Raw genomic sequence first — 26,051 nt, 5'->3', positions numbered from 1 at the left:
AACAGCTCTAATTAACGCACTGATCATGAGACTCTGAAACAAAAACAATAGAAAAAAACAATAGTTTATCAGAAACGCACATAGCAATACCCATCATTTTGCATTGGCACAAAGACAAGGTAAATTCAGATCAGAACATTTGTATTGAATGATTTCTGAATGCCCAGTAGCCTATGAATGTCCTACTGGGGAGCATCAGAATATAACATGCTGTGAGGACACTTAAAATGTCTTATTTCAGTATTTTTAACTGATAAAATCCAAATCTTCCCCATTCCATAGTTCTCCTATTTCCCCTAATTCCATAGAATTATGGAATTTAGTTCCCATACTTCCATAGAAGCAACGTAAGGAAGGAAAAGATTCCCACCTAAGCAGTACAGGTCCTGGATAGAAACCTCAGTGTGGATTGTAGTTCATTTATCAGTCAAGACGTTAGCACATGATTCCCTGTGAGAAAAAAAGAAATTCTACCAATGAAATGATCCGGTATCTTCAAAATACTTTAAAAATACATATTCAGTGCTGGCTTTTGTGTCTTTCTGATACAGACATTGAACCACCAAAAATTAGCTGCCCTGATGACATTAAAGCTCCTACACTTGAACACCAGAATTCTGCAAATATTAGCTGGCAGGTTCCAGCAGCAACTGATAACTCTAGAGATGAGGTAAGCCAAAGCCAGGTCCATTTATAAACTCTTTTTATGATCCATTTATATTAATGGATGATTGGGGAAACAGTGATTGTTTTAAACTCTCAAAAGCCATAATGACTACGGAGGAGGAGGAGGATGCCACCATAACTGATTTGGAACTTGGTTGCATGTGTGAGTCGTCTACCTAACCATATTAGTCTTACAGCAAAATTAACAATGAGTCCTATGGCACCTTGAAGACTGGCAAGTTTTATTTGTTATAGGTTTTGTGAATTGCAGTGCACTTCTTCAGCTGCATAGCGTATAGCTTCAGTAGAGAGATTTTTATAAAGACATGGGGGAGGATGGGACAGAATTGTCTCCATCAACACTCTGTTTTTGACTTCAGGGCAGTCATCCTTCAAAAAAGAACTTCAGCAACACATTCCAGAGGGAGCCAGCCAAACATCAAGAAGTTCAATTCTATCTCCTTAGTTTAAACAGGAAATGCAGCTTTTTATTTCATTATGCATGTTAATCTGTTCGTCCATGCAGATTACTGCATTACTACCCAGCTTCTGGACAATTTTCTCTACTTGGAATTTTTTGCACTTCTGTTCCTCCAATTACAACCTTACACTCTCTGAGTATAATGAATGATATCCTTCTATTATACATGGCCTAAACAAAGATGTCTTACCATCGTACGTGTGCTTGATTATACTGTACTTGGACATACTTGTTGCCCATACTTTGAATGATGCTTAATATTACCATTAAGAGATCTATGTTTCTCCAGGTCTGTCAGCAATGCTAAATGACAACTGATAGACCATTACTAAGCTAAGCCTTTTGCATTCCATTGCATTTCATATGTCCCATACATATCTATCTACCCACTAAGGCTACATTCTGTGTATCTGAAGAAGTGGGCTACATCTGAGGGATTGTATCTCACTATCTGGACCTTTCTGAGTTTTAAGATTTTTGGGGAAGACCTTCCTCTTGGTACCACTGTCCTCACAGGCACATGTGGTGTGATGCCAAAGAGGATTGTTTGGTGGTTGCTTCTAAGCTATAGAGCTCCCTGTCATGAAAGAGTGGGTTGGCCCCCTCCATTCTGTCCTTCCCCCTGCAGGCAAAGGACCTTCGTTTCCAGACAGAATTTTGTTAAGTTTGTAAACTGATGCTGAAGGAAGAATATTTAAAGGGAGAGCTGTTCTTTAATCCTTTTAAAATATGTGTGTTTAAATAGTTTTAACAGGCATTTATTTCCTGTCTTTTAATGTTTAATATGTTTCATCTTTCTTAGCAATGTGAGTTTATGTTTTGTAATTGTTTTAATATTTTTTATTTTTAAAAAAACTATTTGTAAGTCTCCTTGAGTTCCTTTACAGTGAGAAAGATGGGATGGATAAACAAACAAACAAACAAACAAATAAATAAATAAATAGTTCACAAACGATACCATTGCAACAAGATTTTTTGTTTTATTTATTCAGAGATTAGCATGTTGGTAGGAATGTCCGATTTGATGCACCAATCTACACTGAAGCTTAAACTGAAAAGACAAGAAAGTAAAAGCTAAACATGACAATATGTTAATAAAATATATAGGTGTGAAACAAAATGCTGAAGTTTTGTTTAGTTAAAGTGTGACTTAAGCTTTTTAATCTCCATCTATATGCTTTTAGACTCTAAATACATAGAGGACCATATTCTTTTCATATCTCTTCATGCTGTCTCATATAGACTTGATATTTCAGGTTTCTTCCCATTTCATTTTACTCTTTTAGCACTGAAAATGGGTATTGGCATGCTATTTCCTAACATTTAATTTTATTCATGCTTAAGGTCTGAGTATTTGGTGTCCCATGTGCCTCTAAAATTTTGGTTTTTGTTACAGGTGTCAATTCAAGTAACTCCAGCTTTTGTACCTCCTTACCTATTCCCAATAGGAGAAGTTGAGATCACTTATACAGCAGTTGACAAATCTGAAAACCAGGCAAGCTGCACTTTCAGTATCAAAGTTGTTGGTGAGTGTGACCAAGAAATTATACACATTTTGATAAGAACTTCAGTGCTTCCTTTGGTGACCAGAATATGGTTTTTAAAAAGTCTTTATGTAAAAGACCCTCATATTTGTGGTTTGCCTTGAATCTTCAAGGCAAGACTGTTCTACAGTTGTGGAATGGCTCTTTCTGTGCAGTGATGTTTTCTGTTGGTGGACTGATGGTAGATATACTATGAAAAACTCTTCTGCCTTTTTAAGAACCATGAAGTGGCCAAAAAAATGAAATTACCCAGAAAATTGTGTTCAAAATGTGACAGCTAGGCTGTTGTCTAGTACCTAGTGAAGAGGCTCTGATTCATCTATTTCTTTCTGGGCTTAATTTAAATAGTGACCTTGCTTTTAAAAATATGTAAATTGTCTTGAATCTGGTACCTTAATGACTCTGTGGATCTATACAGTTTTCAGTGGACCTCACTATCTCACTCAGAGGCCCTGCCCTCTGTTCATTTTCTTGGGCTGTTAGCTGGTTGAGCATGACAGAGCTTTTTTAGTGACGGAAGCAAAGCTGTGCAACACACTTTTGGTAAATGTTGATCAGGCCCATTTTCTGGTTTATTTGTTTTTAGAGGAATAATATATGGATCTGCTGTTGTGTTAAATTTATTTTTAACTCGATTGATGCCTTTAAATATCATTTTTGTAACTGTATCATCTGTTTCGTATATATCTGATGTAAACTGTTGTGGGATTTGTACAAGTTAAATAGTAGGATAAATATATAAAACTCTATTGATATTAAAAAGGAGGACACAGCAATGATTTTCCCATCTTAATCTTCTCTAACTTCATCTCTAAATTCCTATTACCCCAGTATCCAAGAATAAGAATCCAGTGATGAGAATACATAGTTCAAAGGTGTAGTACATATTGGGGTTTATTCAGGCCTGAAATTCAATTATCTATATTTGCAATGGTAGGATCTTTAGTAGCAGTGTTGATCAGCATCCATACTTGAGCAAACTACTGCCATTTAAAGCAGACCATATCAGACTAGAGCTGATCCTTAACATGGTGTCAGCAGACCATATGCTTTGATGTCACCAAGCTGTCTTCATAAAGAAATTAATAATAATTAGGAGGTCAGTCAGATGCCTATTTTATTTTGTTTTGCTTTGCTTTGCTTTGTTTTATTTTATTGTATTTTAAGAAACAGAAGCAGGGCATAAATGCAGTAGTCTGCACCTCTTATGTTCCCAGCAACTAGTAATAAAAGGCATGCTTTTTCTGATGCAGGAATAGAGCTTGAATATTACATCTGAAAATAAATTTATCAGTGCCAAATTGTAAACACTGGGAGAATAACTAGTTGTTGTTTACATTTAAGCCTGAAAGCACTTAATTCATAGAATTAGCCTGATTAATGTCTTGATTAGCTAATTAGTTTTTAAATAAACAGTAGAGTTTGCAGGGAATGGAATGTAGGCTGTCACTGTTGACCTTGATAGCACATTTATCATTGACTCCTTGAAAAGTCCTCTTTTTGATGCTTTGGAATTGCCTTCCCCAGTTTTGCAGTTTTGGCAAATTCACTACAAATTCCATAATAAATCTGTTAGTTATGGATGGCGGTTCCAACATTATGAAAACTATTTGGTTGTAGAAGGATGTTTGACCTAACACAGGCTCTTGCCCCTCCACTCACAGACAAAGCCACAGCCACCCAGATAAAAAAGACTAATTTGGAACAGTAATATTGTTGCCCAAGTTCTAATGTAGTATTTCCTTAGCAAGACACTGTAGAAGTTTTGCTTGGAAGCATAGACAAAAGTCTCTTCAGCCCCCCTCTGCCCGCCTTCTTCTTCTGCACTGTTATATATATCCTGAAACTCCGTCCATTGACTGTGCTAACTAGAGCTTCCAGGAATTATAACCTGCCAACATTGGAAGCGCCAAGGTCAAGAATCACCTGTATAGAGTTAATTCTCTCGGGGAGGTGTATGGGTGCCTTCTTTCTGAGGAAAAGAATGAGACACACAAACATAGCGGTTGTTGTATCTGGCTGCGGAGCCAGAGGTTGGGAGTTTGATTCCCCCACCATGCCTCTATGACAGGAACTGGACCTGATGATCCATAGGTTCCCTTCCAGCTCCCCAATTCTAAGATAATTCTTATTATAGTATAAATAATGATTTTTACACATAGAAAATGTGTAGTCAGTACTTCTAGAGCTTTATTCTTAGTATGTTATATAAACTGTTGCTTTCCCTGCCCCCTTTGATGGAAAATTAATTAATTTAAAGTTAATGTAAAAATTGCTTTAATGTGTTAAAACTGTTCTGTTAATTTTAATGTATTATTTCCAGACTTTGTGCTGGAAGTAATATACAGCCATACATAAAGTAATCCAACCTAGTAAACTGTTGCTACATTTTTTGCTACTGAATTGCATTGTTTACCTGTCCACTGGATGAAGAGGTATTTCCTTTCCTGTCCTGTTTGAGACAATTGGAAACATATTTGTTCAGGGAGGCATTTAATTTTAACATCACTGGATGCCCTATGTTTGCTTCCATTATATCCTTTTATATCTGTGTATGTTTTAATGTTTTACTCTTTCATATTTGTGTTTTAGATGGTGATTTTAAAATTTCCATATTTAATAACTTTGTAATGATTTATGCATCATGTTTTACTGTTTTGTTTGCTTTAATGATCTGTGAATCACCTTGAGTTCTACCACCTGGAAGAGAGGCAGCATAAAAGTGCAATCATTCAGTAAAATGTTTCCCCATACTTACATTTTTTTTTCAATCCGAAAACCTCCAAATGTTGCAATTTTCTGTTGCTCCACTGCCCCGTTTCCTCAATATCTTTATCTTATTTCGTCTGGTATGAGGAATAATTGTGGTTCATTTTGCAGGGTTTTGGGGATAAGACCTGTTAAAATTGCAGTGAGACATAGATAAAGATGTGGTTTCATGGCTATATTGAGCTGTAATCGTTATAAATGGAAAAGATTCTGGCAACACTCCCAATAGCTTATGTTTCTACAGAGAAGACCAATGCTATTAAATCTGATTGTTATCAGTTGAACAATCTTATTGAATACATATGTTTGAAATTAAAAGCTTGCATCAGCTAACTTGCCTCCTCCATTAACTTCATGGATCTTTTTCTAATGCACATATGCTTAGGATCTTCAGCTGTGGCCTGCACAGTGTCTTGTAGCTGAGAGCTAGCAGGAACAGATAAATGTCTGCATTAGTGGAAGCTATAATGCCAGCTCCTTATATGTTTTTTTCCCTGCAGACTTAAATGTAATGTATACATGTTCCAGGCTGGATTTACTGACATGAAATTTCCTGTTCTAATGAATTCTTATCCCCAGGAAGTAGTTGTCTTAAACTCATATCGCATCTCCGAGTTTGACTTGGCATTTTTGTATACATTTTTCTCTAGCCTTTTGATAAGATTTCCTTTTGTCTGTTCATATTATTTAGACAATGAACCTCCTGTCATTGACAAATGCAGATCTCCACCACCAGTTCAAGTATCTGAAAAGGAGTACAGAGTAACATGGGACGAACCACAGTTTTCAGATAACTCAGGTATGTGACTTCATCCAGAAAAAAATTATCTGTATTTAAAAAGAAGAATAAGAATAAGAATAAAAACACTCAAGGAATTATTTGAATCTTTTCTTTGGAGTACATTTAGATGACTTGTGACACTGAACTTAAAGTAAATCTATACAGAATATTGTAATGCTAAGAATTAAGAAATATAAGGTGCCAAGATGTGTCTTTTATTCTTTAGTAGGGAAGAATAAACAATATTGTTCAGTTTTTATTCTCACACTTAGTGGCATGGGTTAGAACAAAAGATTCAGGACATTATATCAGATGACTTAATTTTTAGAACCTATTGAAAATCTTTAGAATAATAGTATTTTTTTTATTGGCTGAAATCTTGCTGTATAATAGGAAAGATGTCATTGGCAGTGGCAGATTGCCTATGATTAGAGGCACAGGGCTCTCTGGCTAGCTCAGTGAGTTAGGCATCAAGCTATGGAGCCAGAGGTTGGGAGTTCAGTTCCTCCCTGTGCATCCCGGAAGAGCCAGCCAGTATTCCTTTGGAAAAGCTACGCTGTTGTAGGATGCCCCCAGCACTTCTGAATAGTAATACTCTCTACCAACGAAACCCCTGAAAAGGGTCACCTTAAGTCAGAATTGACTTGATGGCACACAATTATTATTAGTATTATTATTGGATTCACATTCTGTAAACATTAGTACATGTTCCTGATGCTATAAGGCACACTTGTTCTATCCAATTTATACGAAAGAATTAAATATGCCCATGAACATGGCCTGAAAGAGTTGAACAACTAAGTGAATCTATCACGTTGACCTTGGAAAGTAACAGTTGCCTGAAACATAGTGAAGCTGGGATGTGCTGAATGCTCATTGTTGAAATGTATTTTATTGGGATTTAAGTGAAGTTAGATAACATGGTTTGTGGTGTGCACTTAGAGGATCTAAACTCCGGAAATGTAATAAGGGGATGCAGGCTTATAAATTTGCTATGATTGTAGGGGCACTGCATTTAGAATGTCACCTGTCTCACTTTTTTTTTTTCAATTTGTGATTACTCTAGGAGCAAGTTTATCAATAGCTAAAAGCCACTCCCCGGGAGATCTCTTTCCCAAAGGAGAGACAGTGGTTCAATATACTGCCACTGACTCATCAGGAAATAACAGAACTTGTGAGCTCCACATCGTCATCCGAGGTTTGTTTCATTCTGCATATATTTAACATAGCTTGCACAGCTTCTGGAATTCTGCTTCTCTGAACAGAGATGTTGGCATTCCAGACTTGTTTCCCAGAGGATCCAATATGTTAGGAATCCACCATTGCTCTATTTGTTCGTTTGCTCACTTTCTCTGTGCACATGAGGTTTTCCGCAGCTTCCACTTTGTTTATTTGAATCTTGTCTTGGTGGTGTGCAAAAAAGTAAACTGATGTACAAAAAAAGGTGATAATATTTGATTGGCGCAATCATATTTATGGTTGTCTCAACACTTTTCTGTACAAGTTTTTTATTAATGGTGGGCTGGGATATATGAGTACAAGATGCTGTACAAGAAGACTGTGCAGGCGTAGGTCACTTCTTTGTTGCAGCATTGAGCACTAGGCAGATACACCTTGTAAATGTAAAAAAGGAAGAAAGTGAAAATAAACCAGTGGAGCTGATGGTTGTGAGATATAGCATGTCCCAAGAATATCAGAAATTGTTCATTAAACAAAACCCCCGGAAAAGTGCAACTTGAAGACCTACAGAATAATAAAGAAATGGAACAGGGGAAAATCTACTTATCCAAAGATTTAATATTCAAATTAAGAGAGATGTGCATTTTATACACAAGGAGGGAAAGATGCATGTATTGGCCTCCAATATATTTACTTGTTTGTTTGTTTGTTTGTTTGTTTGTTTGTTTGTTTGTTTGTTTGTTTTCAGGATCTCCTTGTGAAATCCCCTTTACCCCAATGAATGGGGATTTTAAATGTGTAAAAGACGAGAAAGGAGTTAACTGTACGTTACATTGCACGGATGGGTATGACTTCACAGCAGGTTCCAATGAGAACTATTATTGTGCCTATGCAGATGGTATCTGGAATCCACCTTACTCTACTGAGTGGCCTGACTGTTCTTGTAAGGATTATTATTTACTTTGTTTTTCAGGTGTCTCTTGTGTCATCCACTCTGCCATATAGGAAATAAGAAACAGGAAATTATATCTAAAATAATAAAACCAGTTTGTGGGGGGGAAATTATGAATCGAAGCCTATTTGAATTGGATTTGTCCAAACGTTTCCATAAAGTCCAAATAAGAGAGGCACCTATTACACTGCATTTGTGTAGCATGTGTGCAATAGTACATACATATATCTAGTGCCAAAAAAACACAAAAACTCCAAATTGCACAGTATAGTAGTTTTTTCTGTACATTAAGTTGCTGTCATGCAACAATGAGCCAGCCAGCATTTTCCTTTATTTGGTTGGTCAGAAAGATGTGCATATAATTGCATGTATTTTGACATAGAGCATAATGTATTTTAATTGTTGTAAGCCGCCCAGAGACCTTTGGGTAGAGTGGGCGGCATAAAAGTTAAATAAATAAATAAATGAATGAATAAATAAATAAATGAATAAATAAATAAATAAATAAATAAATAAATAAATAAATAAATAAATAAATAATATTGGGAACTGAGGAGTAATATGTGAAATTTGGCAACAAACTCCAACCATTATGGCAGACATTTTAGAGCTGATGCTAACATCCTCCCCAGGCCTGTTTATGAACTGAAGAGAATAATGCTTTATCATCCATGGTTTCGACAGTTCTTCCTCTGAGCACAGCCACTGAAGTGACACAGAAGCTGAACTTTTCATAGGTGCTAGTGCTGTTCTCTCCAGGGCACTATAGACCCTCTCCATCTCAGCTGGGAGTTGAGTAAATTTTAATGTGGGGACTTCATAAAAATAACTCCCTTATCACTGTTGTAGGTAGGCTGGGAGAGAAGAGAGGGCCATACCTGTGAGGAAGTGAAAGGTTCTTTGTCTGTGAAGTGGGAGGTATGCATTTCTGTGAGTGGGGGAAGGAAAGGTGTCTGGATGGGACTTGGAAGAATGTCTTGTTTGTTTGTGTGTGAAGAGTGTTCGTGCAAATATATATAGGGAGGAAGAATGACTGTCTTGGAGAGAAGAAGAATTAGTTTTTGAAGGTTATCTGTCAATGTGTGTGGGAGAGGAATGACTTATGTTTATGGTGTCCTGACCAGTGTGGGTTTGGCTTAACATGCCTCCCAGAGAACCGCCCTGAATGATTTCCCCAGCCACCAGTGCAGATTTTTACCAGAAAGTGCTTACCTCTGATATCCATCATCCCCTGCCCTTTCTTTCTGATATCCTTTACATTAGTGCAGAAACTACACTTTCTAGTTTATATGTGGCTCTACCATCACCTTGTGTCATCATTAATCCCTCAATTCTTAGTTATTCAAAGAAATGCAGTGTGACTATATGACAACAATCCTGACTCCCAGTCTGGAGGTGCCACTACTTTGAGCTGATCCAATTCAGTGCATGGAGTACTATTAAATACATCGCCCCTGGGCCCTGCCTAATTTTACACGTTTATGTCTCTACTGGTTTTATGTTATTCACACTTCTCTGAATTTGAAGTGATAGTTATTCAAATATTTAGGACATTGCAGGAATCATTTGAATAAATGTCATTCCTCCTCCCTTGTTACAAATAACTTAGAGGCTGGCCATGTGAGTGTTTAGCCTGCTGGTTGATCCTCTGCAGGAAAAGGTTTGTTCACAATGAAAGATAGCAACCAGACAATGTCTTTGTTGGAATGAACCAGCCCAGCCCCAGAGCAGTCCTATCTGCACCTTTCTGAGCCCCTGTCACAGAGTTCTACTCTTTCGGTGCAGGCAGGATCACTCTGGTTTGGATCAATCTGGTTTGGATCTGTTCCAGTATGGATGATCGCTCAAACTGAACTGACGTGAGCTTTCTGGTTGAATTTGCCAATATTGTGAAGTAGCTTAATAAGCAAACCGCTTCAAGATATGGGAAAATTAAGACCATTGCCAATGTGCTTCACCAGTCATAATTTTTTAAAAAATCATTTCTTTGCTTTGTCTTAAAGAACCAGGCAAGAAACCACCCACAGTTGAATCTGCCACCATGGATTCAGCTGGCAGCAGTTTCTTGACCAGCTCATTATGATGAGGCAAAGAAAAGATTTTTAACAGCTGTTCCACAATTGTCTATTACACAGACTTTTTTAAAATCACTTCCTCTTCTCCTCTGCTGAGGAGCAGAGAAAATGTTCAAATTGCCCTTAAGTGACTGACTTATTAAGCTACTTTATGATATCAGAAATTGAAGGCACCAGACAAAATAGGATCACTTCAGCTCCAATATGCCATTTAGATATGAGGATCACACCAAATGAGGAGGAGCTGAGGCACCTCCACCTGAACTTAAGCGATCCTGAGTCACTGACATCAGCCCACTCCAAAAGAGCTTGTGTATTTGCACCCTTAGGTTTCAACCAGGAGTCTAGATTTATTTATCCCAATGAATCCAGCAGTATTTTTGCTGCAGGGAAACTTAGTTAGAATCAGAGGTGCCAGCTATTGGGTAATTGTTGGAAATCCACAGATTCTGCTGTGTCTTTTTAATTAGAGACTTGGGGATATATGAGTCCCCGAAGAACATTTTTCTCTCTCTTCCCTAATGTTCCAAGGGAGGGACTGGATTAGATCCCTAGCTGTTAAATAAATACTAAAATGTCAGCAAAATATTTTTCTTCTTAATTGTTATAAATACAGATCTTGATGTGAAGCACATTTACTTGGAACGAAGTCTTGCTAATTTCAAGTTTCTTTAGTTTCTTTAAATAAATAAATATGTTTGCCCATTCTCCCCCAAGGAATTGCGCTTATGATTCCAATCTGTCTTATAAGGCTGATAAGGTCCTAATATACCTGCTGATAGTAAGTTGGACCCCAACTTATAATGGCTTGTTGTAGTCTCCCCTTCTTTTAAAACTGTTTAAATATTACCCCATACCTGCCCCCAGCATCCAAAACTCATTTTTATGATCACTGCGACTCACACTGTAAACTCGCATATTTATATTATCAAGCATGCCAGGAAGAATGTGAAATTGAGAGGCTGAAGAAAGAAGACAAAGAGGTTGGGGGGGGGGGGACCCGTCAGGTGGACAGAAGAGAAAAGCTGAGGCAGAGAAGAGGACAGCAGATGCCGGAGAGGAGTGCTCAAAAAGCACCCTAGAGAAATGAGGTGGGGTGGAGTCAAGAGAACATGGAAGAGGTCAGAGAGGAGAAATGTTGAACAAGCAAGCTGGAGAGGGGAGGTGTGAAGGGTTTCTTTTATAAGGTATTAAAATTGTGCAGGTACCAAACCCCTCTTTTATTAATGAGCCTGATGGGGAGAAAAAGGTTCAACTTAAAATGACTGTTTACAACCATTATCAGGGAACCAATTTGGTTTCAGTGTAGTAGTCTGCTGTGTATTTTGTCTCATGATCCTTAATTTCTTGCTTATGCAAATGACCCCCAAGTTGTCTCCATTGTAATATAATGCAGTGGTATAATCTTGTACAAACTAGGCTAATGTACTTTTCTGCAGCAATTGCATTAACATCCTTTCCATCATTTTTCAGTGAAACGCTTTGCAAATCATGGTTTCAAATCCTTTGAGATGCTTTACAAAGCTACACGATGTGATGACAGCAACCTTCTTAAAAATTTTGTGGAGGCTTTTCAGAGTGCACTTGGTAAAATGGTGGGTTAGTAATGCATAATTCCAAAATTATTAATGAATTGCTGTTCCTCAAAATGTTGAAATGGGCTGTGAAAAAGCCGTCTCTAATTTAGGAAGCAAATTGTTGTTGAATTATTGTTATAGCTCATGCCTCTTGAGTTGTGTTTTGTGTTCTCAAATCAAACCTGTTAATAACATTTCAGTTTAGGAAGGATACTGACTGATTATTATTGTTATAAATATTTGAATCACATTTAAATTATGGCCACCCTAATAGGGTTTTTGAGACAAATGTGATGTTTAATGAGTGATTTATCATTGCCAACTTCCAGTGAATTTCCATGGTTGAATGGGGATTTGAACTCACATCTTTGGAATTACAGTATAATCCAACACTCTGTTTGCTATCTTGCACTGACTAAAAAAATTGTGTGTGTTTTTTTAAATGGAAAGGAAAATTTAAATTAGTCAATCATTTAAAGCTTTGTGTGAACTTCTGTTTGAATGGGAGAAGCTGCTCTATTGACTTTGCAAATTCAAGCTATTATTTTTATAATTTACATAAATATGGTTTACAGGTTCCATCATTTTGCAATGATGTTGATGACATTGACTGCAGACTGGAAGATTTCCCACAGAAACATTGCTTAGAGTACAATTATGACTATGAAAATGGTTTTGCAATTGGTAAGTTAATTATTTTGTTGCTCACTACCTCTAAACCTTTTAGATAAAGTAATTTAAGAAGAAAATGTTCAACTTGTTGCCTTCTGCAATCTTGCAATCTTCCTGCAATCTCCTGCTGCCAAGATATTGGTTGATCTAGCAAAATAATGCAAACACATCTTTGGAAATCTGGAAGGAAAAAAGTGGCTATGGGAAATGATTTGATGAGGAGAAACGGAGGGCAGGGCTAGGTAAGTGAAGAATCTTGCCAATTTCTTGTTTACAGGCAAGACGGAGTGTCTCAACATAGTAAGACAGCCTGTTCAGGATTCCTCAGACACCCCGAGGAAAGTTCTCCTCTCCAGCATGAGAGTGAGTCACAACACAGTTTGTTACCTTGTAGTTTGCCCAGTTTGCACTAAACATCCCCAGCATTTTTTTTTATTTCTGGTGCTAAGGACTCATACAGTAAACACAAAAGAGCAAGATGAATGCTCACAAAAGTACAAACAAATCATCGAATGAGCCTACTTTTCAAAAGTGCGTACAACACCAAGGCAGTAGTTATTGTTGCTATAAGTATTGTGGCACTGGAGAGATCTCACAAACCTGCAAATTCTTCCTGAGCCCACACCAACAAAAACTGTGGCCTCTTACTACAAGGGAAGTAATGTTTGCATTTTCTTATTAAACAACGTGAGCATGAGACAGTTTGCAATTTACAATACATCCCTTAGCTAAGCAAACATTCTTCACTCACTCCTTCTGCAATTTTTCCATTCTAAATCATCCCTTTTTCCATTTTAAATCATCTCTTTCCCCCTTTTTAAAGAAAAGAATAATACTGGATTCTGTTACATTCACTTGGACACAATGTACAATTAGTCACAATGTACAGATGTGTACCTTTGCTGGATATTTGTGTTGAAGTCTTTACCTTTCATGTATGTCGGGCATGTCCAAATGGTAGAAGAAACCAAGAAGTGAGCATTCCCATCTGGCAACTCCTGTAAGTGGGAATGGCTGAACAAACCATTAAACCTTTCTGATCAGTACGTCTGTTATGGCAGACCAGAGCCATAAACCATGGTTTGTTCTTTACTTTTGACTTCCTTATTAGAAGAGAGACCTACCAGAATTCCTGCTTTGCACATCATACTAAACAAACCACAAATGGAAGTTTTATGTTATGTTCCTCTTGCTTTCAGACGCCGCAACTCAGCACTGCGCGCAAGCCTGTGATATATGAACCAAGCCATTGCATATGTGCAATCTAGAGATATCTCCGGCCAGTTTTAATATGGCCAATACATCAGTTCATTTCTTCTAATAAATTAACAGTGCTTGAAATACTTGTGGTACCTGTGGGAATACTAGTTTATTTTCATTGTGTTGTTTCCCTCACTTTATTAATATCTATCAGGTCCTGGAGGCTGGGGTACAGCAAACCAACTAGATTATTCTTATGATGACTTCCCTGAAGCAGTACCTGAAGAGGCCCAACCTAAACCATTAGCGGATTCTGTGGATGTGGCACATCCTCGGGTCAAAAGGCATAAAAAATTGAACATGCCCATGTCAGACCACAAAATAAAGTTAGTTTTTAATATCACTGGTAAGGAAAATCCTCCATTTTCATTACTCAAAACTATAATTTATCAAGTAGAATACTTAGTACCGTTCCTGATAGTGAAATCAAGCTGAGTTTTGAACACAGTTTTCTTTGCCACTGTTTGCAGGATTTGAGTCTTATCAACTTGTGTATCACAGGATTGTTACACTTTCTTGCTGTTTCTGCTGTTTTGGTGCATTGTGGTCATCAGCCATGTAATGCCTCTGTGTATATTTGTGAGGTTTGTTTATTTGTTTTCCTAATCCCAGCTAGTGTACCATTGCCTGATGAACGAAATGATACACTGGAGTCAGAGAACCAGCAACGCCTTCTAAAAACACTAGAGACTATCACAAACAGGCTGAAAAGGACTCTCAGTAAGGATCCAATGTATTCTTTTCAGTTTTCTTCTGAGCTGCTTGTAGCAGACACCAATTCTCTTGAAGCTGAAAAGGCCTTCCTGTTTTGCAGGCCAGGCTCTGTTCTCAGGGGCCGAATGTGCGGTAAGCAAAATTCAGTTTCATTCATTGTTTTAGTCAATGGAAAAGAGTGATTAATCAATTTCTCTCCAGGGAGTTAGACATATCTGGCTTTTTTGATGCTATGCTCTATATAGATGTGGTTGGACAGTGTCATCGAAGCTACTATCATGAATCTGACCAAATTCTGGGAGGCAGTGGAAGACAGGAGGGCCTGGTGTGCTCTGGTCCACGAAGAGTCGGACAAGACTAAACGACTAAACAACAACAAAATATAGATGAGTGGTGCCCTGTGTTTCAGACACTGGGGAACTGTCTCATCCTGGAAATGCAGAATGAGGTCTTCCCACACAGAGCATAGGCAGCCTATATAATGAAAAGTATTTCTTGTGACGATCTTCAGTGGTGTTTTGATGATGTCAGATATTGGCAGAATCCAATGAGTTGCCCTCTGCTGGTGGAAGGTTTTGATTAGAGATGGGCACTAACCACCACTTCAGTGGTTCAGCCCAGTTCTTTTACCCGCCCCACATGTGGTTCACAGTTCAGCACCCCACCACCTCTAGTGGGTGCCCAGCTGCCAGAGGAGGCAGGGCAAAGAAGCTGGGGTGCTGCTCGCAAGTGGGCACCTGCCAGAGGGTGTGGGATGCTGAACCACAGAACCTCTGTAGGGCCAGTAAATGAACCAGACTCAATCATTGAACTGGTAGTTCATGCCCATCCCTAGTTTTGATCACTGAAATGGTGGGGGCATTTTTACAATAATTTCTACTCCTTTTGTTCCCCACACACAAAAGAATACATTTTGGGGAGGATAAATTATTGAAAATAATTGGAAACCAACCCCACAACTATTCTAGTTAGATTCCATCTATTCGAACATTTTGACATGTTCTTGGATTAACCAAAATTGAAAAAAAAATTGTCACTTCAGCCATTCATTTTTCATCCCAGTTAAATTGTATTTCCTGTACATAAGACTTACTTGTTTGGAGAAGCATTCAGTTATGTGAATCTGCATCTGCAATCTCAAATGCTTTAGTTTAGATGCCTTGTAATCTGCTGCAGGAGAAATAGGCCACGGTATAAGAGCTAGTGTAGGCAAGGTCTTGGTTATATGCTCCATCCGTAACATTGTATTTCTTATTTCTTTTCATTAAATCACAGTTAATTGCCCACTGGGTACTTACTATTCCCTGGAACATCACGCATGTGAAAGTTGCTGGATTGGATCTTTCCAGGATGAAGAAGGGCAGCTTGAATGTAAGAACTGCCCATCTGGTAGCTATACAGAATATCTTCATTCCAGAAGCATATCAGAATGTAAAGGTAAAAGGTTAACAATCGTGAACTATTTTTTTCAAACTTGCGAAATCGTATCTTCTACACTTAAAACATTTCAAAAATTCAATTTTTAAAAATTGTTTATAAGCTGTTTTGAACTGTTGAGAGAATTGACCTAAATATTTAAACTTTGTTGCATTCTTCTTGTTAGAGATGTTTATTTAGAAATGTTTATTTTCATTTTTGAAATCTGGAAGAGTACAATAAAATGTTCTTCCTGGTAGGCTGACCCTTTGACCACATGGTCTGAGGGGGCGGGGCTTTGGCTTTAAATTAGTGCCTGCAGAAGCGCGCGCCTCTCAGTCTTTTTTTTACTTTAATCTGCTAAATAGGATAGCCAAATAGTATTTCTTACACCTGGCGGCAGGAATGTTTCAGGAGTAGGATCATACTTCCACACTATTAGGGAGCAGGCCGGGTAGGTGGGACTCGTCAGCCATGTAAGGCAGCCCATCTAGGAGAAGGAAAACTCTGATTTCAAACCTCCACTGCCTTGTGGCTATATCCACTCATGGAAAAGGCTTCAGGAGATAACCTCGAGGCTAAATCCGGAGCCGGAGTCCCGTAGACAGTTCGTGTTGTTCTGCCAACTCCTGCGACGTCGCTGGAACCAGTTGTATTGGCTCTTGCCTCTCCATTGGACTATTTCAGTGACGTGGAGAGGGGGGATTTTCTGCTTGGGTAACAGCCTATCCTCCATATTATTCTACCCAGGCTTCGTGCTCTGGAGAGGACACTCCAGCTTTGCATACAGTGTTGAAATAACACAGGAACTAGCAGTTACTGGTTATACGTTTTGCTCGATTGGCACACAGCATGATGCCAGGGACTACTTCTGATGGTCAGAGAGCCGAAAAACAGATCAATAACCATGCACCACGCAACAATCAAAAGAAAACATCTGCCCTAAAGTTGGGAACCTGGAATGTTCGGACAATGACCCCTGGCTTTTCTGACAACCTGCAGGAAATAGACGACGTGCGCAAGACAGCTGTTATCGACATTGAACTGAGTAGACTGCAGATGGACATTGTTGCCCTGCAAGAGACGAGATTGCCAGACATGGGATCTGTCAAAGAAAAAAACTTCTCATTCTTCTGGCAGGGAAAACCATTGAACGAGACCAGGGAATATGGTGTTGGCTTTGCGGTCAGAAATACTCTGCTGAGATCCATTGTTCCACCTACTGTGGGGAGTGAAAGAATCCTGTCTCTGCAGCTCCACTCATCAGCGGGACTGGTCACCCTCATCAGTGCATATGCACCAACACTGTCATCCACAACAGAAGTCAAAGACAAATTCTATGACGATCTGGCAGCTACTATCAAAAACGTCCCTGAGAGAGAGCCGCTGTTCATTCTCGGAGACTTTAATGCTAGAGTTGGTGCTGATCACAACTCTTGGCCCACCTGTCTAGGCCGTTTTGGCATTGGGAAGATGAATGAAAATGGCCAACGTTTGCTGGAGTTTTGCTGTTATTATGGTCTTTGTGTCACCAACACATTCTTTAATACAAAGCCTCAACACAAAGTTTCCTGGAGACATCCAAGATCGAAGCATTGGCATCAGCTTGATTTGATCCTCACTAGACGTTCTAGCTTATCTAGTATTACGATCACACACAGTTACCAGAGTGCTGATTGTGACACTGATCATTCCCTGGTGTGTAGCAGAATAAAACTGCAAACAAAGAGATTGTATCACACTAAAAAGGAAGGAAAACCACGTATAGATATCAACAAGATTCGCAATCAAAGAAAAGTGGAGGAATTTGCCCAAGCGCTTCAGGAAACCCTTCCAGGCCCGGCTGATGCGAATGCACCTGAACGATGGGAACACTTCAAGAACGCTGTTTATAACACTGCCTTGTCCACATTTGGCAAGAAGACCAAAAAGACGGCTGACTGGTTCGAAGCCCATTCAGAGGAGCTGATTCCAGCCATCGAGGATAAGAGGAGAGCTCTAGCAGCATACAAAGCCTGTCCTAGTGAGTACAACTTGCAGGCTCTTCGAGCTGCTCGTAGCCAAGTCCAACAGACTGCCAGGAGATGTTCCAATGATTATTGGCTTCAGCTCTGCTCTCAGATACAGATAGCAGCGGACACAGGTAACATCAAGGGAATGTATGATGGTATCAAGCAGGCTTTAGGTCCAATACAGAAGAAATCTGCTCCCTTGAAGTCTACTACAGGCGTGATCATCCAGGATCGAGCACAGCAGATGGAACGCTGGGTACAGCACTACTCTGAGCTATATTCTAAAGAGAATGTAGTAACGGAAGAGGCACTAAATAACATTGAGTGCCTGCCTCTCTTGGAAGAGCTGGACAGTGAACCAACTTTAGCAGAAATAAAAGCAGCCTTGGATTCCCTTGCCTCTGGCAAGGCACCTGGAAAGGACAACATCCCCGTTGAAGTTTTGAAGTGTTGTAAAGAGATCATCACCACTGAGCTGTATGAACTCTTTTCTCTTTGCTGGAGAGAAGGTGGAGTACCACAGGACATGAAGGACGCAAACATCATCACATTGTATAAGAACAAAGGCGACAGGGGTGACTGCAATAACTACCGTGGTATCTCTCTTCTCAGCGTTGTAGGGAAGCTGCTGGCCCGTGTTGTGCTGAAGAGACTTCAGGTGCTTGCAGACAGAGTGTATCCAGAATCACAGTGTGGTTTTCGAGCTAACAGATCCACCACTGACATGGTATTCTCCCTCCGACAGCTGCAGGAGAAATGCAGGGAACAACAACAGCCACTCTTTGTGGCCTTCATAGATCTCACAAAGGCCTTTGACTTGGTTAGCAGGGACGGACTTTTTAAAATACTTCCCAAGATTGGATGTCCACCTCAACTCCTTAATATCATCAGGTCCTTTCATGAGGAAATGAAGGGCACTGTAGTTTTTGATGGCTCAACATCAGATCCCTTTGACATCCGAAGCGGAGTAAAACAAGGCTGTGTCCTTGTGCCAACCCTGTTTGGGATCTTCTTTGCTGTCATGCTGAAGCAGGCCTTTGGAACTGCAACAGAAGGTGTCTATCTCCGGACTAGATCAGATGGAAAGCTCTTTAATCTCACTAGATTGAGAGCGAAGACCAAAGTCCAACTGAAATGCATGCGGGACTTCCTCTTTGCTGATGATGCAGCCATTGTTGCCCACTCTGCTGAAGACCTCCAACAACTCATAAATCATTTTAGCAAGGCCTGCCAAGACTTTGGACTAACTATCAGCCTGAAGAAAACACAAGTCATGTGCCAGGGCGTGGACTCACCTCCCTCTATTACTATCTCCATGCAAGAACTGGAGGTTGTTCATGAATTTGTGTACCTTGGCTCAACAATCTCTGACACTCTCTCCCTAGATGTCGAGCTGGATAAACGCATTGGGAAAGCAGCTACCATGTTCTCTAGACTCACAAAGAGAGTATGGCTCAATAAGAAACTGACAACACATACCAAGATCCAGGTCTATAGAGCCTGTGTCCTGAGCACACTCCTATACTGCAGCGAGTCCTGGACCCTTTGTGCACGGCAGGAGAGGAAGCTGAACACCTTCCATATGCGTTGTCTCCGACGCATTTTTGGTATCACCTGGCAGGACAAAGTTCCAAATAGAGTAGTCCTAGAACGAGCTGGAATTTTCAGCATGTATACAATATTGAAACAGCGCCGTCTACGTTGGCTTGGGCACGTCGTGAGAATGGCTGATGGTCGGATTCCAAAAGATCTCCTGTATGGAGAATTAGTGCAGGGAAGCCGCCCCCGAGGGAGACCACAGCTGCGTTACAAGGACATCTGCAAGCGGGATCTGAAGGTCTTAGGAATGGACCTCAACAGATGGGAAACCTTGACGTCTGAGCGTTCAGCCTGGAGGCAGGCGGTGCATCATGGCCTCTCCCAATTTGAAGAGACCCTTGCCCAGCAGGCCGAGGCAAAGAGGCAGTCCCAAAACAAGCAAAACCAGGGAGCTGGACAGGGGACAGATTGGATTTGTCTCCAGTGTGGAAGGGATTGTCACTCTCGAATTGGCCTTCTCAGCCACACAAGACACTGTTCCAAGACCTCCATACAGAGCACGATACCATAGTCTCTTGAGACTGAAGGATGCCTACTACGACTTTCTATTTTGTTTTTAAAATAACTGCTCGGTTCATGTATACAGTAACAGACGTGGATAGAGAAAATTGTGAAAGTAAATTCTAATTCTTTGAGCTAGCACTTTAGTAATAGAAGCATGATTGAGATGGACTTATTGATTGATTGATTGATTGTATTTATACCCCGCCTATCTGGTCAAACGACCAGTCTAAGGGCCTGGTCACACAAAGGAGTTGTTCTCTAGTTATCCCCCAGTTAGATCGTTGCTTTTTCCCCCAATCACATGACGCACAGTCAAGATCGAAACATTTTCATGGCCAGCAGTGTAGCTGCAGTTTATTTTCCACTCCCTGGGAAGGTTGTGCTATTTTGTACCTCTCTTGTATTAATGCATTCCTTACCAGAATTGCTTGTATGTATGACCTGACCTGCTTCTTTTCAGAATCAAAGCCAGGAAAGTGGTTGCCATTCTTGTGGCATGCATATTAATTTTTTTTGTAGCTGCTACATTGATACATTGGTAAAGTATGTCACAGAACAATTTGAGCCATTGCTGCAGTACCAGCATTTCGACATTCTGCTCTTCACTAGTCATTGTGAGAAGTGTTGCAGGAGGGAAAAGGAAATGGCAGATTAAACTGAAAGGCAGAAGAGATGGTGAGGGAAATAGACTGATGCAATTCTGCAGAAGCAGCCAGTGCAAAAGAGGACATTTTCCCAAACTGAAACGTCTTCCAGATATATCAATGTACAGTGGTGCCTCGCTTAACGGGCACCCCGTTTAATGATGAAATCGCATAGCGATTAACTTTTTTCCCTATGGGGAAAAATCGCTTTGCGATGATCGGTACCCTGTTTCACTTACTCATCATCGCAAAGCGATGATTTTTTAACAGCTGATCAGTGGTTCCAAAATAGCCACCAGGTTAAAAAAATGGCCGCCTGCTGTTTTCTGGGACAGATTCCTCGCTTACCGGGCAGCGAAAATGGCCACCGTATGGAGGATTTTCGCTTAAAGGTGAGTCTGAAGCCCATAGGAACGCATTGAAGGGGTTTCAATGCATTTCTATGGGCTTTTTAATATCGCATAGCGACAAAATCACTTTGCAGCGATTTTTGCTGCACTGATTATCGTCGCTATGCGAGGCACCACTGTGTCAATAAATATTTTTAGAAAAGTTAATAAATATTTTATATTATAGAATATTATTATATTATATTAAATCATAAATATAAATCATGGGGCTGAATTGCACTTTGAAGCAAGAGAGAAAATAAACCATGGTGTAACTGGCCATAATGATTCAAATAGGAGGAAATAAATTGTTACCACTAAAAGTTATTGATACATTTGCCCTGATATATATATATACCATGGGACTGAGAATCATTACAACAGAGGTATGGAAAGTATTGGAAGAACTAGAGAACATTTCCCTCTTGCGACCAGGGCGTAATTTAAACTAAATACACCATTTTCTTTCACTTTAAACCAGGCTTGTCCAACCTGCGGCCCGTGGGCCGCATGCGGCCCAGGTCGACTCGTAATGCGGCCCAGTGCAGTTTTTTATTTTTGAAGAAATTCCAAAGTTTCAAGTTACACTGCCGGCTCTTGCAGCCAGAATGTGGCTGGGGCAAGTCACAACAGTAGGGGGGAGAGAGGGAAGGAAGGAAGGAGGGGGAGGGGAGGGGAGGGAAGAGGGGGGCTGTGTGACTGCATTGTGCCATCCCTGTCAATAGGTGGACCCCCTCCCGGCCCCATAAACCCACCGGAGTCGAAGCTGGCAGCCTCTGCTGTCTGAGATCGCAGCTGCTGGTACGCGCGCTTGGAGCGGGGCTGCGGAGGACGGCTAGGGCTGCCCCCCCCTGCGGCCCAAACCGAATTTATGTGCGGCCCAAACCAAATTTTCATCTTCTAATGTGGCCCAGGGAAGGTGAAAAGTTGGACACCCCTGCTTTAAACATTAGTACTGCTGACACATGCTTCATGCTGTTTTACTATACACTGATTTGTGGTTATAAATAGTCAGTTACAATTTGTTTTATGGGTCAACTTGTCATTGGCAGATTGGATTTTTGGCTGTTCACCTTGATGCTTATTTAAAGTTAGCTGTCCCTTAATTCTGATGTATTGTTCTTACATAATTAGCTCAGTGCAAGCCAGGAACCTATTCTCCGAATGGCCTTGAGATCTGTGAATCATGTCCTTTTGGCAAATATCAGCCTGCAACTGGATCAAAGCACTGCATTTCTTGCCCAGAAAATATTTCAACAGTCAAAAGAGGAGCTGTGGATATATCGGCATGTGGAGGTTTGTGACATCTAAATTCTAGGAAACAGCATGTTGCTAAATACGCCACATTCCAGCTCTTTGAATAAGTAGAATATTTTTGACTCGCAGTGTGCAGCATATCTTTCCTCTGTTTTGTTCATGCACTCGTTAATTTTGTAAAGGAATTTTTTAAAATGGAGGAGGATGTTTTACGGGTTCCACTGGACCTATGCTTCAAAACAGGACTAGGCACTGAAGCTGGGAGTTGTACCTGAACTCACTAGAGCGCTGTACAATGCTACCGCAGCTTCCTTATTTTCTTTTGTAAACAAGGTGTGTGGGGCCATGGACTTGATTTTGAAGAGAATCTCACTCTCTCCAAGCCTCCAGGAAATGTGATCCATCTTAAACACAAGTTGCACATCTTGTTTCTCTCTTTAAAAAGATATTGACTAATTGTTGGCACCTGCAAAGGTCTCCACTTTTTAAGATGAAGACACGAAGTAGAGTGGCGATACACCTTTCCTTTTAAGATGAATTGTCTTTTGGAAGTTTTCATGTGCCTGGTTCTTTTAAAAAACAAGGGGTGAACCCATTTTATCACCACAAGTGACAGTATAATAATAGCTAGTGAGCCACATTGGGGCCACAAGTCTTTATGTTGCCCACCCTTATCACAATGATACAGAAATAAACCCCCCACAAGCTCTGCCTGATAGGGCATAAGATTATCATTATTATTATTTGTTTTCTTTTGGATGCATTTCTAGGATCAGGGAAATTAGCCTTTCACTTACTCCCTTTGTCTGCTTTTTGTCAAATGATAATTAAGGTGGTTCTTTAGTAGTATGATAACCTGTTTTTATGTGCTTTCTGGGACTGCAAAAATTAACAGGCTGCTACATTTAGTAAGTAAGCTGCATTTTCCTTGATGGGTGGCATGTTATGCAATCCCAATGTCAGCAGTTCCCGATGGAAGAACATGTAGGTAATGGAAAAATTAAAATCAAGCTGTTGAAAAATAATTTTTATGCTCCTTTTGTGTATTTGGACACTCTGAAAATATTTGCTGGCACTGGTCAAAAAGAAAGATTGCCAGTGGATATGAATGTTGTGTCTTGTAAAACATGCAACAAAGGTTATATGATCTTAGGCATTTTATAAAAACAAAAGCCTTCAAATGTGTTTATCAAAATATCCCACTGAATTCAATGAAAATTACTTCTGAGGAAAAACACATAAGATTGGTCTGCAAATGTAAGCCCAAGTTCCAGACTAGGCATTTGACAGATACCTCCTGGTCAAATGTCCACTTAATATCTACAAGTGGGTGTCCACTTATCAACTAAGAAGTGCCAGATATCTAGTTTGGCCCTGAATTTTAAATAGCCAGTCTCCTCCCCCCCCCCAATCCCATGCAGCTTTCCCATTGATCACAGGAATTTCCTGTATTTTGTAAAAGAAATGTTTATTATCGATGAATCAGGGGCAGGGGAGATGGTAGAGCATTTGTTCTAAAACTGTTTGTTTGCATTTTGCAGTACCCTGTCCAGCTGGAGAATTCTCTCGTTCTGGTTTAATGCCTTGCCACCCTTGTCCCAGGGACTATTATCAACCTGACCCAGGGAAGTCCTACTGCCTGTCTTGTCCATTTTATGGGACTACCACAGTGATTGGGGCCAGATCCATAGCGGATTGTTCAAGTAAGTTATTTTCTCTAAAACATGAAAGGCACAGTCTCTCTTCACCCGTTCTTACTAACAGAAGTTTCTGAATTTAATGAAAAGCTGGACTGGGCCCTCACTGGGAGGGAACATATAAGAGCCCAGGTTCCATGACTCATTTGTACAGGGCGGAGACAAAACAATGGACAGAAAAGTACCTCTTCATGAGGCAGTAAGGCTTTGTGGCCTTCAAACTCATCCTGCAATTAGGGTGATTAGTCCTTTGAAAAATGGGTCAAGACAGTGTAGACAACCTTAGAGACCACATTGCCTTTTCCTTGTTTTTTTATAGACAACTTGTGTTTTATTTATTTATTTATTTATTTATTTATTTATTTATTTATTTATTTATTTATTTATTCAATTTATATGCCGCCCACACTACCCAGAGGTCTCTGGGCGGCTTACAATAATTCTCTTCTCTTCATATTTTTCTATGCTTTTAATTTAATTTATTGTAATTTTATCCTCACCACACCTTATGACTTTTGATTTTCGCCCCATGTATGGATGCTGTTATTTGCTGTTTTGTTACTTTGTTTTTATGTTACTTGTTATAAACCGCCCATAGTGGCTTTGGCTGCCAGATGGCACTATATAAATCAAAAATAAATAAATAAATAAAATAGTCTAGGTAGACTAGGCTGCTGTATGATAAGATTCTAATGAAAGTACAACCTGTTTAATTCCACATGTAGCTTTCCTTTTGTCTCAGTCCTCATTCCTATGTAGTAGACACATATTTATTATCAATAAATAGTATTAATATTTAGATAATATTTTCAATTAATATAATTTAATGTACAATTTCAGGACATAGAAAAGATTTTTAAGACACTGCTTTTGGCCTATACTAATTTTCTAATCCTCACAGCTAACGTGAGTGTCAGATGTCCATGAGCACTTTGTAAGCATTTTTTGACATCTTTTCTAAAATATCTTAGATGAAAATAATGTTCTTTAAAAATTAAGGAGCCTTAGCTTGTCTTAATTTGTTCTTAACAGACATTGCTTACATTCTATGTAGTAGATCTAGTCATTCTAACTGAGCTGACTTCTCTGGTAATTAAGATGCTCATGGGTTTGGATGCTGAGCTACAGTCATGTGAAAAAGAAAGTACACCTTCTTTTAATTCTATGGTTTTATGTATCAGGACATAATAAAAATCATCTGGTCCTTAGCAGGTCTCTAAATTATGTAAATACAGTCTCAGATGAACAATAACACATTACATATTACATTGTGTCATGACTGATATAACAAAAATAAAGCCAAACTTGATAAGGCATGTGTGAAAAATTAAGTACACCCCTACTACTTACATAGGAATTAAGAAGCTAAGTAGCAGCCAGGTGGTGCTAACCAAATGTCCTTGGGTAATTTGATCATATGCAAGTGTGACCACCTCTGTAAAAGTTTTATCAGTTTGATGCTCTGTAGCAATATCAAGGAGGAAAAACATCAGCAATGGTTATAGAGAAGTGATTGTTGCTGCCTATCAATTTGGGCCATTTCCAAACAATTTAAAGTCCATCATTCTACAGTAAGGAATATTACTCACAAGTGGAAAACATTCAAGACATTTGCTGAGTGGACATCCAAGCAAATTCACCCCAAGGTCAGACCATACAATGCTCAGAAAAATTGCAAAAAAATCCCCAAGAATTACATCTCAGACTCTACAAGCCTCAATTAGCCTATTAAATGTTAAAGGTCATGACTAGAGATGGGGGTATTTGTATTTGTATACAGATCCCCCACACAGGTGGATATGTCCATTCACCCTTCCGCTTCTGCCGCAGGCTCTGTGCTCCCTTCCAATTGTTCTGGAGCAC

General features: G+C 39.6%; 1 protein-coding gene across 3 annotated transcripts in view; it reads left to right on the top strand.

The window, feature by feature from the left end:
- SVEP1 (sushi, von Willebrand factor type A, EGF and pentraxin domain containing 1) overlaps positions 1-26,051 on the top strand; it is a 160,449-nt gene that overhangs the window by 61,401 nt on the left and 72,997 nt on the right. For all 3 annotated transcript variants that reach the window (XR_013541414.1, XM_020791136.3, XM_072992019.2), the window contains exons 8-19: positions 552-670; positions 2,544-2,673; positions 6,152-6,259; positions 7,308-7,439; positions 8,169-8,363; positions 11,921-12,042; positions 12,600-12,708; positions 14,111-14,302; positions 14,569-14,802; positions 15,946-16,107; positions 22,369-22,530; positions 24,033-24,194. Coding sequence is in view for 2 of the 3 variants with exons in the window: in XM_020791136.3 (XP_020646795.3) it covers positions 552-670; positions 2,544-2,673; positions 6,152-6,259; positions 7,308-7,439; positions 8,169-8,363; positions 11,921-12,042; positions 12,600-12,708; positions 14,111-14,302; positions 14,569-14,802; positions 15,946-16,107; positions 22,369-22,530; positions 24,033-24,194 (1,827 nt within the window). In the remaining variant the exon portion in view is untranslated. The remainder of the gene's footprint in view (positions 1-551; positions 671-2,543; positions 2,674-6,151; positions 6,260-7,307; positions 7,440-8,168; positions 8,364-11,920; positions 12,043-12,599; positions 12,709-14,110; positions 14,303-14,568; positions 14,803-15,945; positions 16,108-22,368; positions 22,531-24,032; positions 24,195-26,051) is intronic.

The sequence above is a fragment of the Pogona vitticeps genome, chromosome 2 (assembly GCF_051106095.1).
Source record: "Pogona vitticeps strain Pit_001003342236 chromosome 2, PviZW2.1, whole genome shotgun sequence".
Classification (NCBI taxonomy): domain Eukaryota; kingdom Metazoa; phylum Chordata; class Lepidosauria; order Squamata; family Agamidae; genus Pogona; species Pogona vitticeps.
This window is presented reverse-complemented; position numbering and strand designations above follow the sequence as displayed.